This window comes from Charadrius vociferus, unplaced genomic scaffold (assembly GCF_000708025.1).
Source record: "Charadrius vociferus isolate BGI_N301 unplaced genomic scaffold, ASM70802v2 scaffold321, whole genome shotgun sequence".
Classification (NCBI taxonomy): domain Eukaryota; kingdom Metazoa; phylum Chordata; class Aves; order Charadriiformes; family Charadriidae; genus Charadrius; species Charadrius vociferus.
The window spans coordinates 1922053-1938092 of NW_009646934.1; the positions used below are offsets into that span (position 1 = coordinate 1922053).

At 40.3% G+C, this 16040-nt stretch overlaps 1 protein-coding gene across 1 annotated transcript in view; it reads left to right on the forward strand.

Annotated features, from left to right (window-relative positions):
- Window positions 1-16040, forward strand: part of PRKCA (protein kinase C, alpha) — a 133173-nt gene that overhangs the window by 105749 nt on the left and 11384 nt on the right. Inside the window, exons 8-12 of the mRNA XM_009894802.1 lie at window positions 6994-7137; window positions 7907-8080; window positions 10516-10607; window positions 12251-12313; window positions 12823-12961. Of these exons, the coding sequence (XP_009893104.1) occupies window positions 6994-7137; window positions 7907-8080; window positions 10516-10607; window positions 12251-12313; window positions 12823-12961 (612 nt within the window). The remainder of the gene's footprint in view (window positions 1-6993; window positions 7138-7906; window positions 8081-10515; window positions 10608-12250; window positions 12314-12822; window positions 12962-16040) is intronic.

Sequence of the window (16040 nt, forward strand, 5' to 3'; positions counted from 1 at the left end):
CTCCATTGACTCGCAAGAGCAAGGACAGGAGGTGAGGCTGGAAGGAGATGTGACACTCGTGCCGTCCCCGCTCGGTTCGAGCTGCTGGGCTGCTAAATCAGCCGGAGCTCGGGCTCCAACTTTCTCTTTTCTGTGGCGTTTCCATGACTACAAAACTATCCGCTAATGAATTATAAGCTTGCATTAGGTTAGGGTATTAAGCTTAAAACTCAGTCTGGTGAGGTATTAGGTCTTGCTGGGGCTTAGAAATGGACTCTCCTCATTTCAAATTCACAGCATCCTGGTAATTAAGTTGTATAAACTAGGAAATTGATAGTCCTTCATAGCATCTATAATTACATGGAATTGGAAATGCAATAATGTAAGAAACAAGCTGCCACAATGATCGAGAACGTTTCAGTGAATGGGAGGTTTTTTTCCTCTGGATTTTGACTTTATATTTATTGGATTTATTTACTTTATTAAAGGCTTGCTAATGGCTCGACCTGTTGATCAAAATCCCCACTGAGCCTTCATGACTGTAAACCTGAATAGGGCGCTTTGTCCTTCCTTGAGACTCGGGTAAATTAATTCCATTTCTCCTTTTTACACCCTTAGTATGGGTTTTGCCATCTCTGTCAGTGACATGGTTTGTCTGAGGTCTGAGCTGCTCTGATGCGTCTTGTGTAGACTCCAGGTAGTGAGCGACATAATTGAGCATTAATTACACATTTGCAGCCAAAGCCTCCTGGGCTCTGATAGTGAAACTGGAATATTACTATTAAGACTGTTCCTTTCCTCCTTTCCTCATTTCTCAGCGCCCATTTTGCCATTTCTTTAAGTGAGATGCAGAGTGTTACCTGCAGTTCTGCTGTGGCTTTGGGTTAATACAAGGATCAGGAACAGAAACACTGGGAAGACTGTGTGCGAGCGTGAGATGGGTTGTTCCATCGCCTGGTGACATTTGATGAGCATGTCGGGATCTAGCAAGGAACTGGTGAGAACTTGAGGCGGTGTGAGATGCGCAGGGAGTTTGTTTTGCGGAGGGATTGAACCCTGGCAAGAGGACATTCCTTCTCCACGGATCTCAAGAAACTCTTGGGACCCAAGATGAAGCCTGCTCAGTCAGTCCTTAGGCTGCTGACCCTCACGCTATCAAAATAGTGATTTTTTTTTTGCAATAGAGGCTGAAGCCCGTGCTGCTGCCTGCTGTCACGTCGTCCATTTGCTGTTTACAGCTGAACGCGACCGCGCAGGCACAGCAGTCGGTGCCGGGTGGGGAGAGGACAGTGGTGTGTAGTGCGAAGCGGAGCTGTGAATCTCGAGGAGACTCGGCTGCCGGGAACAAAACTCGCCGTGTCTTTTCCCAGTAGGTGTCGGTGGAGCCAATAAGTAACGGAGGAAACATGGCGATGACGTCTCCAAACGTCTCCAAACAGAAGTTGCGTGTGCTGTATGTGCGTATACCTCCGCACGTCTGATGGAAATTCAGCATTGTTGTTAAATATTTTTTCATTTGTCACTTTCTCCTCCTGAAAATTTGTTACCGGTGGATCTCCCCGCTGGGCATCTGTGAACTTGCTAAGAGCGAGTTGCCGTGACAACTGAGGGATGCATCCTCTAGCGAACTGCGCGTCGCCAGGCCTTTTCTTGGCTTGAGTAGTTTTTCATGGGAAGTGGTGTGGGTTTCTCCCTCCTGAAGCTGTGCGTGGAGGGTGTTGGGGTGCGGCTGCAAGTTCGGGCAGTTTTGGAACCCAGAGTTCCTTTTCCGTACGGGAACAAAGCCCGTCGTACCGAGCTGAGTGTTCCAGACAGCAGCAGAAGGGGATTAATGAAGGTGAGCAATGCGAGGTGATAAAGCACTAACGTAACGATACGTAGCTCATTGCCCTAAGGAGATTGAGGGTAGGAATGTGAATTGTGTAGATTTTTGTTTTTATTTCTTCACAATTTTTATTTATTTATTGGCTAATGGGAAAAAAATGATTCATTCAGTCTTTTTGCTCTGTGATTCTTAAGTTTCTGACCTATAGATAATAACTGGAGGGCAGAAGAGCCAACGTTCAGATTTACTGTTTTGTCCTATTAGATTGTCTTCACAGGAAAAAATCAGAAAGAAAGTTTTGAAAAGACTCAATGAGAACATTTACTGCGAGTGAAAATTTAGTGCAATAATGGATTACTATTCCCTAAATCACTTCTTTTTCTTCTTTGCTTCACACTCCTCATTCGGGTTTGGAAAAGACTGGGTTTTTTCATACCTAATTAAAAGAACAATTACATTTAAATAAAAAAAGAAATTGAATACATCTTAGCTGCAAAACCTGAGATATCTTTTCCAGGACACCAAATGCCAAGAGACTGCCCAGTGTAACACACTGTAACTTCTGTAACACTCCGGGAAGAAGTGCGTTTGGGCTGAATATATAAAGTATGTCTCACCTGTGGTTTCAGGGCAAAAGAACTGGCCGAGATAAGGTGCGTCCAAACCAGAGGAAGTAAGATGATGTGCATGTCTTGTTTTCTTTTAAGATTAACTCTTCTGCTACCAGTGCAGACTAATTTATCTTTAACATAATGTTTTCCTGGTTTGTTTGCTGCAAGCCGGCTTCGTTGTAACAATATTATGTTTTTATCAGAGATACTAAGCCAAGCACTCTGAGTGCAGGGCCTGGAATGCCATCTTCAACTTCAAAAAGTTTTAATATCCATAAAAAATGTGGTTGGATTCAAGCAGGATTGTGGTGTTGTCAGCTTCAGTCATGGTAGGAAGAGGCAAAATATCACTGCTCTTTTCCAATAAACTTTTATGAATCATTTGAATTTATGTCCCTTCTGTAGTTGCAAAACTGGTTTTGCTCCGGGAATCTGGAAGAGTGTGTTTGTTGCATGGCGTTTTCTCTCTGAAGGCTTATCAGGAATAAAACTCACGGTGGAGCTCAGTGAGAGCATGTGTTATGGTTTGAGAAACACATCACAATTTGTTGTCGTTTAGACAATCATTCTGTCACCCCATGACCCCTCCCCACCCGAGAAGGGGAATCGGGGAAAAAAACAAGGAATCCCAGAGGTTGAAATATAAACAGATTTAGTAGAATAAGGGTAGATAATTAACATTAATAGCACTAAAGAACCAACATTGATCCCAATACCAATACAGAATACGCAAAGATTACCCTCAGCCCATTCTATCAGTAGAAGCTGTGCACTCCCATCAGGGGACAGCAAATGTGGGACACTGCGAGCGCTGTGGCTTCAGGAAGAAGGGAAGGGCTCAGGGCTCCAGCACCGGCGCAGGGAGTCCACATGCACACTGAGCCCAGCACATTTCAGACGTGTTTTTTCCAAATCTTTACTAAATCTTGTACGCAAATGCTTGTTCCCCTGTATCTTCACCCATTGCTTGCAGTAAGACACGACATTTGCTCCCTTTGTAGACTTTCTGTAGTTTAATGTGAAGCGATTTTGATACTTGAAGATTTTCGTAATCCTTTAGTCATAACCAGAGATCATTAGTTGAGTTTCTGAACTACTTTTGCCTTGCCCCATAGAATCACAGAATGGTTTAGGTTGGAAGGGACCTTGAAAATCATCCAGTGCCACCCCCCTGCCATGGACAGGGACTCCTCCCACCAGGCCAAGTTTCTCCAAGCCCCGTCCAACCTGGCCTTGAACACCTCCAGGGATGGAGCTTCTTATATTCTGGGTTAAGTTCTGTAATAAAAGGGCAAGGCTAAAGGCTTTCCTTAAATTCATCAACATCAATTAGTAGTGATGAGTTGTCAACGTTTCTGCTGAGTATAGAAACTTCCACGCATTCCATGAATAACACGGAATATACACAGCAGCTAATTCTCAAAGACAGCTAATAAGGACTAGATCTTTCAGGGTTTACTTCATACAGATGTCTTACTGTCCCATCAAAAACTTGGTGGCACAGGTAGCATCTGTAATGGTTTGACCATGTTTATCTAATTTTATTTCCATGCCCATAGCCTAATTTTGTTCCAGTAGCTCTGGAAATTTTTTTAAATAGTACTAAGAAGAAGACAAAATTACATGCCTGAGGCTAAGTCATAATTGAAACATGTTGCAGTAGTACTTTGGGAGGCTCTTAATGGATCATCTGTAAAATGTTTTGGTTTGGGTTATTATTGTTTCCTTTTTTTCACCAGCATTGAAATTCCCACTATATTTTCACCAGGACCTTAAGCCGAACTTTAGCAGTAAAAGGAATTCACATGCTAAATGTGAAAACCTTTTTTCGGCATGCCCACGAGCAAACGGCCAGTGGCCTGGCTGAAGGGAAATAACAGACCTTTGATAAGGTTGTGATAATCCGATAAGGTCATTGAGCCATTGCACGGGGGTCCGTGTGCCTTCATTGAGTCGGCCTGGGCGTTCTCCAGCATTTTGTGGATGCCGTGTTCCTGTGTTTTCTTACACACGGTGTGCAGCAGGGTTCTCTCTGTACACGTGCCGGTGTTCGGGCTAATGCTCTGGGGCACCTCGGTGCCGGGGATGTGCTAGCCAGGGCTGCCGACTCCGCATTGGCGCGGGTCACTCATGGCTAAGGACGGTCCCATCGGCTCCTGCCTGCCGTAGCGCCGACCTGGGGCAGATGGCACAGGGCCTAACAGGAGGTACCCAATGTTCTCCTTAAAAATCTGCCATGTGAAAAAAGAAATGATCGAATTGAGAGCGGTGTCTAATTAAAAAAAGATTAAAAAATGGAAGTAGAGGAGCATGTCTCTGTAGCTTATTGAAGCTAAGCGTTTTCTTGCCAGGGCGCCGAGAGGCCTTGGCTTGGTTCTCTGGTATTATTTTAAGATGCCGCCTTCAGATCCTGACAATTTCATCTCGCCTGTGTTTGATGCGAGCGAGCGCGGTGCTTTCTGCACCGGGAGCCGGCAGAGGGCACAGGAACCTGCCGATGGATCTGCCGCTTGTCTTCTTTTGGAAAAAAGTGCTGTTGAGCCCCGAGCCTGGGATCGCGGTGCTGCAGGAAGCGCTCCCTGCCTGGACGGCAGGTCTGTGCCCGGAGAAGCAAACTGCCCCGGAATAAAATTCCATTTGGGGTTTTGAATGATACATTTTTCAAAGAGGCTGCCAACAACCTGCCCAGTGGGTTTGAAATATAAGAAATAAAGCTAGTGTTTTCTATTCGGTGCCTGAGTCGGATCTGCGTTACTTGGTGAAAAGGTGGCTATTGAAATTGCTTCTTGCATCTTTTATCTGAGATCCCATATGCGAGAGCATCACAAAGCCACGGCCAGCGAAGCTGCTCCTGTAAACCGTGTCTTCCCCTTGTGCAAATATAGGATATTAGGATTTTTCTTTTTTCACTCATTTTGCGTATGGCTCAGTCTGGCACTGTGGCCTTGAAAGGAGCGTTGTCCCCACAAAGGGCTCCATTACGGACACTGGATTTGTGGCAGCAGCCGGGGCAGACTCAGGCACAGGCTGATGCTCAGGACTGGCTCTTCCTAAACGTTTGCACAGCACACAGTCCTGATTAGCATCTCCAAGTGCTGCTTTCATGCAAGCAAGTAATAATAATGGTGAAAGAAATTCCATGTTTTATACTGTATTACAATTTAAAATTAAAAAAAAGAGAGAGATCAAAACTGCCCAAATTTCTATCCCTGTGGCAGGGTATAAGACTCTGCATTTATAAAGTTGCAGGGAAAGTCATCCAGTCTGAGTACGCTTTTCAAGTGACACACGGTTATTTTGTCAGAGGTTTACTTGACATTACTGCTTGCAGCAGTGCAGGACTGGAACCTATGAGTCGAGTCGTCCCTTTCAATCTTAACAGTTTTAAACTTGTCTAGGGAAGGGAAAGTTTGTATTTTCCATTTTCCAGTGAGGCTGCCAAAGGTATATGCCAGGCCGGGCTTTTAAGGTGATTTATTATGTGACTTTGAATAAACTTTAATTTCTATAATTTTCTTTCTGTAAAACAGTGATAATATGCAAATACTGTCCTTTTGAGGTGCAGTGAGAAAAGTAGTTATCCTTAAATGTCAAGCGTATGTCAATGGCGCAAAGTAAATTAACCATATTGGAGGTTATTTACCAGACCAAGACACTAGATAGATGGGGGGAAAGCACTTCTAGCCCAAAGGATTATTAAACTTTATTGGCTTTGCTTCTGCTGGTATATGGGATTATTTTGAGAAAAAGAGGGATATTATGTTGTAGCCTGCATTATCTTGTGGTGAGTCTCGCTTTTTTCTCTTCTGTTAACTTTGAGATTTGAAATGCAACTTACTTGAGCAATTACGTGATGTCTCATATGAAATACTGAGACTGTTGCAACCTCCTGCAAACCAGGCTGTCTTGTCAAGGCAGAACCTTTGTATGTAGTATTTCCCTTCCTCCCTTTTCCAGATCAACACTTGATTGAAAAATCAAAGTTGATTGTGTTGCTAGTCCGAAAGTGGCCATGGTCATCATTAACTCTCGTGTGTTGTGTTTTTTGTTTAATGTAGGTTATTTTTCTTAATGCACGTCAAAGATTTCCTAACTCTTGCTATGCAGTGACGTTAAGTACTACATTTTAAAAGAGAACTTACTGAAGAGACTGTTTATATCCTAAAATAGGATGTAGATTATAGCATGATATGTTTGAAAAGCAATTTTTGTATTTCAAAACAAAACCACCAGATAAGCCTGCGCTTGGCATGAAAATAAGTGTTTTGTTTCCTTTGGCTTTGGTTTTTGCTTTGGTTTTGTTCTTCTAACCAGATAAGTGTATCTGCTTTTATCTGGTTATACATAAACATAGTTTTCCACTTTAATTCACTCAATAATGTCAAAAGTATTGTTGGAATGAGTCTTCGAAGTTGTGTCTGTGCAAATTTTGTTATGGAGCCTTTCTCCTGGGAATGCCACCTCAAATATGGTCGTCTCCAATTCTAACCTTCGCCCAGTGATCCATTCTGCCAAGAAAACGGGCTCCTCTTCTTACTTTCCTGTTTTTGTGTGTGTATGTGTGTGTGTGTTCTTCAGAAAGCCAAACTTGGGCCAGCTGGTAACAAAGTCATTACTCCAACAGAAGACAAGAACTCAAGTGTGCCATCCAACAATCTGGACAGGGTGAAGCTGACAGATTTCAACTTTCTCATGGTTCTTGGAAAGGGGAGCTTTGGGAAGGTAGGAAGTCTTGATAACTATTCCACTCACATTCTTCTTGCTTTCTTTTTTTCTTGAGGAAAAATGAATTAATAATTCTGTAAGAAGGAAAATGCAGAGTCAAAAGGATGTGCATTTTTGAGGGAAGATTTCTTAACGTGGAGTAGGGCGATTCCCTAAGGTCTAGCAGGCTTCAGTCATGATTGGCAGTTTTCTTGAAAAAAATAAAAAATAAAAAAATTTTAAAAAGACTCAGACTGTTGGGCAGGATGTAAGAAACAGTTGCTGACTTTTAGATCCTCACTTCTTGGCAGTTTCAAGGAAATTAAGTCTACTTTTCTGGCTTTACTACCTAGGTCACTCTGCCAGTTCTGGAAGTCACCAACATTGGTAAGGCTGAATATTGGGGAAAAAAACAGGAATAGTATGTATATATTTGAAATCTGTTAGTCAAAAGAAAGGACGACTATTTTTCTGTCTGTTTGAACAACCACTTACATGATAAAGTGTCCTTTACTGAAGAAGTCCCCTGGAACTTAACATCTTATCAGCCCTTTGGCAACGTGCCTGTGATAACCAGAGGGTTTTGGCACAGGCTTTGTCTGAAATGACTGGTACAGCTCGTTGCAGGGGGTGAGTAATGATGATATTTTTGGAGTTTTGATCAAGTCAGTCTATACCAATAAAAGGAAAAGCTGGATTGCCATCTATACAAATCTTCGGGCATATGAGTCACCTTCCCTCCTTGGCAGGTAGGAAGATTTTCACCCTGTTGTTTCTCTTTGTGCAGGTGATGCTGGCAGACAGGAAGGGAACAGAGGAGCTCTATGCAATCAAAATACTGAAAAAAGATGTAGTGATTCAGGATGATGATGTTGAATGTACAATGGTTGAAAAACGAGTCCTGGCACTGCAAGATAAACCACCGTTTCTGACACAGCTTCACTCTTGTTTCCAAACAGTTGTACGTGAGCTTTGTCTTTCTTGGCACCCTGACGTTTTCCATACCATATGATACCAGATTTTATCAGCTCAATAACATTTATTATTATCCAAACTATTACAGCTTCTGTACATAGAAAATGGTGAAGAAAGAGTTACTCCATGTAATTACACCTTGTTTTTTAAACATAAAACCTAGGTTTAGAGATTTTTCTTCATACAGTAATTCAAGCAGACCAGTGTGACAATTCACAAGTTTAATAATGTCTGCTTTGCTAAGTCAGAGCCCTAAGCCCAGATTCCCAAAGGTTCCTAAATACTTTCAAGGATCTGAGGCTAGTGCGTGAAGAATCTTCATGGCTGTTATTACATCATGAGGTGATTAGTCACAAGTCAATGTTTGATGGATTCAGTTTAGTTTTGTGGCACTCCTGGCACAGAGGAAAGCATTGGGGTTTTTTCTTCCATCCCTATATGAAGTGGGTATTTCCCAATCACGGTGCAAAACATCCCCCAGAGGCAGGCTGCAGGATGGATCTGACAATCCAGTGGCACCAGAAGATGCAGCGGCACCAGACTGGTCTGTTGGATGACGCGAACAGCCACATGGTAGACAGTGGGGGCTCAGCCTGCTCTTGATTTTCAGCATGGGCATGGATACACCCTGCCACTAGCGAACCAGTTCCAAGTGTCCCAAGCTGGGTAGAGGTCTTTGTTCACAAGAAATCAAGGCTCTTCTTGCCTCACTTTGTAGCCGTCTTACGACCATGGCCTTGAACTAGTGCCCCAGGGCTCAGTTGTCGCTTAAGGAGGTGATAAAAGGACACACGTGGTTGTTTTTCCACGTGACTGTGTCTTTTACCTCCTACATTGCGGATGGTTTTTAATCTGAAAACAAACGAGCAAACAACGGAGTTAGTTTGAAGTAATAACATTGTAATAGCCCACAAACAAGCCACGTCATCCCGACGCCATTTCATAGCATAACTGTCTGTGTTGGTAGAGGCGTTCTCAGACTGTTTAATGTCTACAAATCTCTGAGCAGAAAATGGCCTAAATGCAGCAGATTTGCAGACATAATTAATCACACGAAAACGTGAATCTGGGAACTATTGCATTTGGTAATTCTGGCTTTCTAAAATATTTTTCCCGTCTCTACTTACAATATGAAGATTGTTGTAATAAGATAAGAGAGGTCCTAGTGAGAAATAGACTTCTATCTCCATCTAATACTTCATATAACTTCATTAGTAACCAAAAAGCTTAATGTCATCAGTAAATGAAAAACCACTTTGTTTAATCTTATCTTTCTTTTGAGCAACTGCATTTTAAATGTGAAATCTTAAAAGTACAAATGTCTAGTGTTTTCCAGCTATGGGGAATGGAGGAAAGAATTTGGGGTTTTTAGTATTTACTGTATAATTTTTTTTGTTTTATCATGTACAAGAGCAATGGAGCTACATAAAAGCCTAGATAAATCATTAACACCTTTGCCTAATTTACTTGATGTTCTCCTAAGAGTTGAGTGGTTTGCACTTGGTGCTATGAAATATTCTTGAGGATTAATATTAGCTACAAAAATGAGAAATCGTGTATTAAGGAGAAGAAAAGGCATAAACTGTGTGACTATAGGAAAAAAATGATTATTTTTCCTGGTATTTTTAGCTGCAGGCTTCTGTTGCCATGGATTTTACAATAAGACAATTCATACAAAAATCTAAATTTTATAAATCTGATCTGGCCAATTAGACATTTTGCCCATGGCTTATCTGTTGAACGCAGTTTAGGAAATCACAGCTTTTGAATGTATGTTGATGTTCTGAAATCTTAGTTACTGGACAATTGGAGACTTTTTTTTCAATCGATGCTGAAGGGAAGAGATTGAACTAGAGCATCTTAGTAATGAGTCTCAATGAGAATATCAGACCGGAACTTTTCTACAAATACTTCAGGATAGTGATTCTTTCAAAAATAACTAAAGGAAAATCAGAGGAAGCCAAAAATATGTCTTCCGTAATTGGGAGGAAGACTGTTAATGCATCTTATCTGCTGCCTGGGTCATGTTATAACTGAGGATAGTAAGCTTGCCATAATGTCGTCCACCAGAATCTTCAATGTTAGGTGGTCAAAATCATCCATCCCAAATAAAAGAGGTTTGTAGAGTGTAAACAATATATTCTTACTGAAGTCACTTGGAAGAGACCAGTTTTAGTCATTTTATAAAAATGCATCACTAAAACTGGCAAATCTAGACAGATATCATCAGTCATTTACTCTTGCAGGTTATACAAAACATTCCACTTCCATTTCCTGATCTATCAATTTTGCCAGAATGTACAACCAGTCCTAATAATCTTAAAAGCTTTATAATGGCATATTAGTGACTTTTTTGCTGATCAATGCATATCTAATATTTTCTCTAATGTATTTATGTGCGTCTTTAATACTTTATCCTAGGACCGTCTGTATTTTGTTATGGAGTATGTGAATGGTGGTGATCTCATGTATCACATTCAGCAAGTAGGAAAATTTAAGGAGCCACAAGCAGTGTGAGTGTTCATGTTTATATGTTTAAATCATGTCATCATCTTAATTTTACACTGTAAGAGGTTTAGATTTCATTATCACACTATCTGGTAGTATCTTCCCAGGTTCAGTATGAAGTCTAGCCTGGACTCTTTTGATTGTGTTTCTTACGGCCCAAAAGCTGAAGTTTATTTTGAAAATACTGTTTGCACACATAGACCAAAGGTAACTGTGCCTTTTTATTGAAAAATACAGCATGAACAAAGGCGTGCAGTGCCTACTTTAAAAGTGACAAGAATTTAAACAAGGTAACAGGAAATTAAAGGTGTTACTTGGTATTCTGGTGTTGTTTTTAAAAGCGAATATAAAAAAAGAAGTGAGGAGAACATTTCAGTGTGAATTAATGTTATAGGGAAAGGCAACACAAATAGCATAGCAATATAAATTACAGTTTGTACAAGATAAATTCAGTGTATAGCTTATGAGAATTTCTGTGATCCTACTTTTTAATAGAATTTTTATTTGTGAGGAGTTAATAAATGATTAAAAATTGTTTATATACATGGTCCCTTTCAGGTAATTGTACATCTGGCATATCAGGGAGCAACTGATAATGATCTGTAGCATATTCAAATGTGAATAGATCCATCAGGACCATTTTAGTCATGCTTATAACATCTCATCATCATTTATTACTGTTTCATAAATCATTTACCAATGAAACTTTAAAATGAAGTGTGACCAACTGCTTTAAGAGTTCAGCTAAAATAATTTCTCGTTTTGATTTGAGTAATCAGGGCTTGTTTAAATGAGAGGCCTTCTAAATATAAGTATTTGAGATATAGAACAAAATTTCAACAACTTGCTGAATAAAAACTAGATGGTGTCACATCATCCTTGACTCCCAGCTAATGTAACTTGCCAACACTCGTTGAAAACTGTGGTGCTTCATGACAGCTTACGCCTGTGGAGCGTCTTCAGGCACACGTGTTCACAAACACCTCTGATCAAGTGTTCCGGAGCGAAGCTTTCCTTTCCCTTATGCCAGCCTTAAAATTAATCTTATCTTTAAATAATCCCCTCGCATATAATTTGAACAGTTCCACAGCAACTGGCTTCAAACACCCATCAATATTATATAACCTTTAACTACAGTCAGCAGTTAAATTTTATATGGTAATCATTTGAATTAGCTTTATGTAATTAATCCATTAACAGCCTGCATAAAGGATACTATTTCTGCAAATTATTTCATGCCATGTGAATTGCAATGTAAATTGAGCTGCATCCTGAATTCACCATTGATATGTGATTAGAGATAATGACCTTTGCAGACGGAGTCAGATCAGCGCAGTAAAATGCTGTGCTCCACTTTTTCTGGTCTAGGGAGAAGTTTTTTTTAAAATTCTGCATTATTTTATCGTGAAATACTCGAAATACCCCTTAAGGTCAAACTGAAGTAAGGTATCTTTTATGTCATCTGCTTGTAATATATATATTTATACTTCGTAATATATAGTGTGTATATATATTAAAGTATAAAAATGTATATTATACTTTATATGCTATTATACTAACATTCTTTACCATGATGCATTCTCAAAATATTTTGTCAGAAGGAAATCACGATGCAATAAGAAATCTGTTGGTTTTCTTTTTCACGCAGGTTCTATGCAGCCGAGATCTCAGTTGGGTTATTCTTTCTCCATAACAGAGGAATTATTTATAGGTGAGTATCATCTGACATAAGTAATTTCTGAACGATTTCTAAAATCCCAAAAGGATCGGTTTCTTTAATGTTTCGGTGCATTTTTAAAATGTTTTCTAAAAAGCCATCGCTGTAGTGTTCATTTTGTTGTGTTGGTGCACTGTAAAGCAAAGCCACTGCTTTACCTGAGCTTTTCCGACGTCTGTGCTCTGCCTAACTCAGTGCGAAAGTGTACGGTATTACCTTCTGCATTCCTGTGGGATGTTGCTCAGGAGCCTCAGTGTGAGTGTGCTCATGGGCATATACATCCGTCCCTTCATCAGTTGTCCAGCTTCGGGGCTTATGGTGGCTCTTATGTATCTGCAGTGAGGTGCTCAGCCCCCTCCGGACTGCAGACTGCCGCGCGTGTGCACCCCTGTCCCCTCTGCCCCCCCGATAGCTACACACGTTCCTCACCTAGACTGGGAAGTAGATAAATTGGCCCTAGTTGATCCCAAACATTAACATTAAATTACTGTGATTCTTCATAGAGATCTGAAATTAGATAATGTGATGTTGGATTCTGAAGGACACATTAAAATTGCTGATTTTGGAATGTGCAAAGAACATATGTTAGATGGAGTAACAACCAGGACCTTCTGTGGCACTCCAGACTACATTGCTCCAGAGGTAAATATTTACCATTTCAAGAACCTTTTAGTCTCTGTGCACATTGTACACCACCAAGTTTGAATAGCTGTAACTCCGGATACTCTGTGGATGGTACCATTTATGCTTCTGCAGGTATATTGAATAACTGTGAATTAATACAACATTATCAATAAGACTTCATGATTTTAAAAAATCCCTAGTTGATTGGCAACCTAACTTTTTATGAGATCGGTACTTCAGATTTTGTTCATATTAGCAAAAGACTAAAAAGCTGGATCACTACCTTGTGATTTTAAATTGTAGCCTGGAAATGTATAATAACATTTGTTATTATTAAGGACTTTGTGCTTCAAGTTGTGAAATTATGGAGAGTTTGTGGGCATTGTTGAGGTTGTTGTTGAGGTCAGCAAACATTTTATTGGGAGCACACACAGCTTCTTTAATGTATTTCTCCATAAGTTCACACAGCTGACAGGATACATCCATTTAAAGGATTGTTTGGCATTTTCAGGAAATCACAAACCGCTCATTGATTTTGGGGAAGGGACTCATGAGGTCTTGAAGCTTTTCACAGACCTTCCTGCAAAACTACTGTAGTCTTTCCCAGGCCATGTCTTACAAATGGTACAGAGGTGTCCTGAGTTACTGCTTTGGATCTCAGGAAAGCTCCAGTCATTGAAAGCCCCAACTAAGCTATGAGATCAGGGCTTGAACGGAGTTGGTGGAATAAATCCATAATTGGACTTGAGTTTTCTGTGACTTGGCGATACCTGGGCTGCGTTCGAGCCACTGAACATCACATTCAAACACAAACCTAACTGCAGCGTCTCGAAAATGAAAATTTGTTCATGAGAAACACAGTTCTACTTTAAAGCACTGTGACAATACAAGCTTAGAGTTAAGATCTTGAGTCTGGATATGATTTCTATTTCAGCAGTTTAGGTATAAAACATTAAAAACAAGCACATGTGGTGATTTGGAAGTGATTCAAAAATATGAATATTAAAATTTGGTATTTGTGCATACTGAGCTTTCCAGAGTCTTGATTTGTTTGGCTGCAAATTCAGCGCGAGGGGCTGTATCCTGCTCCGCGCCGCTCGGTGTTCCGCTGAGTGCTGGGCGAGAGGCAGCTCTGGCTGGAACATTTCTGGCTGTAGCTGAATGTTTGTTGGAATATGGGAGATTTACACATGGGCAAGTAAATTAGTGTCTAAGGTGAATTTTGTCATCTCTGTGAAACTGGAATGAAAAATCGTTTGTTTTTTTCCAGTTGCTAATTCATGCTTTTCAGAGTGAAATATTGTGTATTATAGAACGTTGTTTTTTCACAAATTGCTGTTGCTTGGAGCAGGATATCAGAACAACCAGAGCAGCATTTCATTTTCTCCTGTCAAAACATAAATGAAGCCAATATTACAAATTAAAAAGTGTCCTTTCTGTGGCAATAGTCTTGTGCCAGATAATACCAAAGAACATGTTGTCAGTGCCAAAATGCTCAATATGGGTCAGTGTTGGAATGATTTATTTTACTTTATTTGGAAATTTCATATAAAGAAATAAACCTTTTACCAAAACATTCAGTAACTGGGAGGAAATCAGTCTTTCTATTACTTTACAAGCAGACATTTTGTTATTTTTTTTAGTTGGCTGATTCTCTTTCATTTCGAAACGCATTATTGTGACTGACAAATTGCTAACTAGGTCTGTGGTAAACTTCAAAGTAAGGTTCATGTTTTGCTTGCAGGAACATTTTAGCAGGTTTCCATGGGCTAAAATTTATAAATTTATAATAGATTATAATGAGGATGCTTTTGCACGGTACCATTCCCTGCTGGGTGGAGATAAATGAGCTAAATCTAAATAAACTGCTGAAGGTATCTAGCGTAGAGTAGTCCTGTGAGCGTGTTGCACTCAAACATAGAGAATTAGCTCTTTTCATCAGTATTTGGGAAATAAAGTTGTGGCTATGGTGGGGTCTGAGGGAGCTCGTCCTGCCTCTACGTGAACTACCCACAGAGCTAGTTCAGAGATGATACGGCTGGAAAGACCATCCAGGGACATCTCAGCTGGCTTCACACATGTGATCTCCGAACTGAGGAGCAGGAGAATATAGTACTGCATTCAGCAGAGTGGACTTGCACGCTTTGGTGTGCTGTAGAATAATACTTTCCTTTTTTAATGATTGGGAAAGTCAGTATTTGTGATTACTTAGGTGTATAACGCACTGGAATTACTATTCATTTTCTTACCCTCTGCAATTTGAGAAATGTGCCGAGGTTAAACTGGTAGAATTCCTGGTTTGACCACTTCTGTAAGGCAGAAAGTGGTTATCTAGTAAAGAACATTTATTAATGGGCTGAACTTAAATATTTATGATCAGAGTAGTGAAATAGCCATGAAATCAATTAATACTTTGTATTTCCTTGGCCAGTCAAGAGAGACAGAAGGAGATGGATGTCAAGAAGATTAGCGGGAAGGGATCCTGCTGGCACAGCCCTCTGCTTGTGGTGCAGTACCGAACCCCACCATCAGCATCCTTGCAGCAGCTAGAGCACTGACTTTGAATTTCAGGAGAATTTAAATTAGAAACTCCGTTCCCCTTCTCCTCCATCTAATAGCCTCAAAACCTTAAGTTCTAACCTTGCATTTGCCGGGATTATGGGAGGCTGATATGTATTACAAAGGTTTGGAAAGTGTACATTTGACTGTTTCTCGTACCAGTAATATTTATTTCTTTTAATAACTGAGTTTTAACTTTTCCAGTAGATGCAAGATATGTTCACAAAATATTTTCTCTTGCCTGTGGGATATAATCTTTTCATCCCAACTGGCTACCAGCTGCAAGCGGCAATGATCTAAACATTCCTGCAAATTGCTGGTATTAATCTCTGTGTCCTGTTCTTAACTGTGCCTTCCTTGGAGGCAAAATGGAAAAAAAGAAAGAAAAAAAGGAATCAACATTCCTCTGCCAGTTTGGCTTGATGAGAGAAATTCCTCCTGAGCTCTCAAATCCGCGGAATCTGAAAAGGCAGAACTCTTAAAATACAGTAATAGGTAGGGAAAATGGGACACGTGAAATAAAGGAGGAGATGAAAAA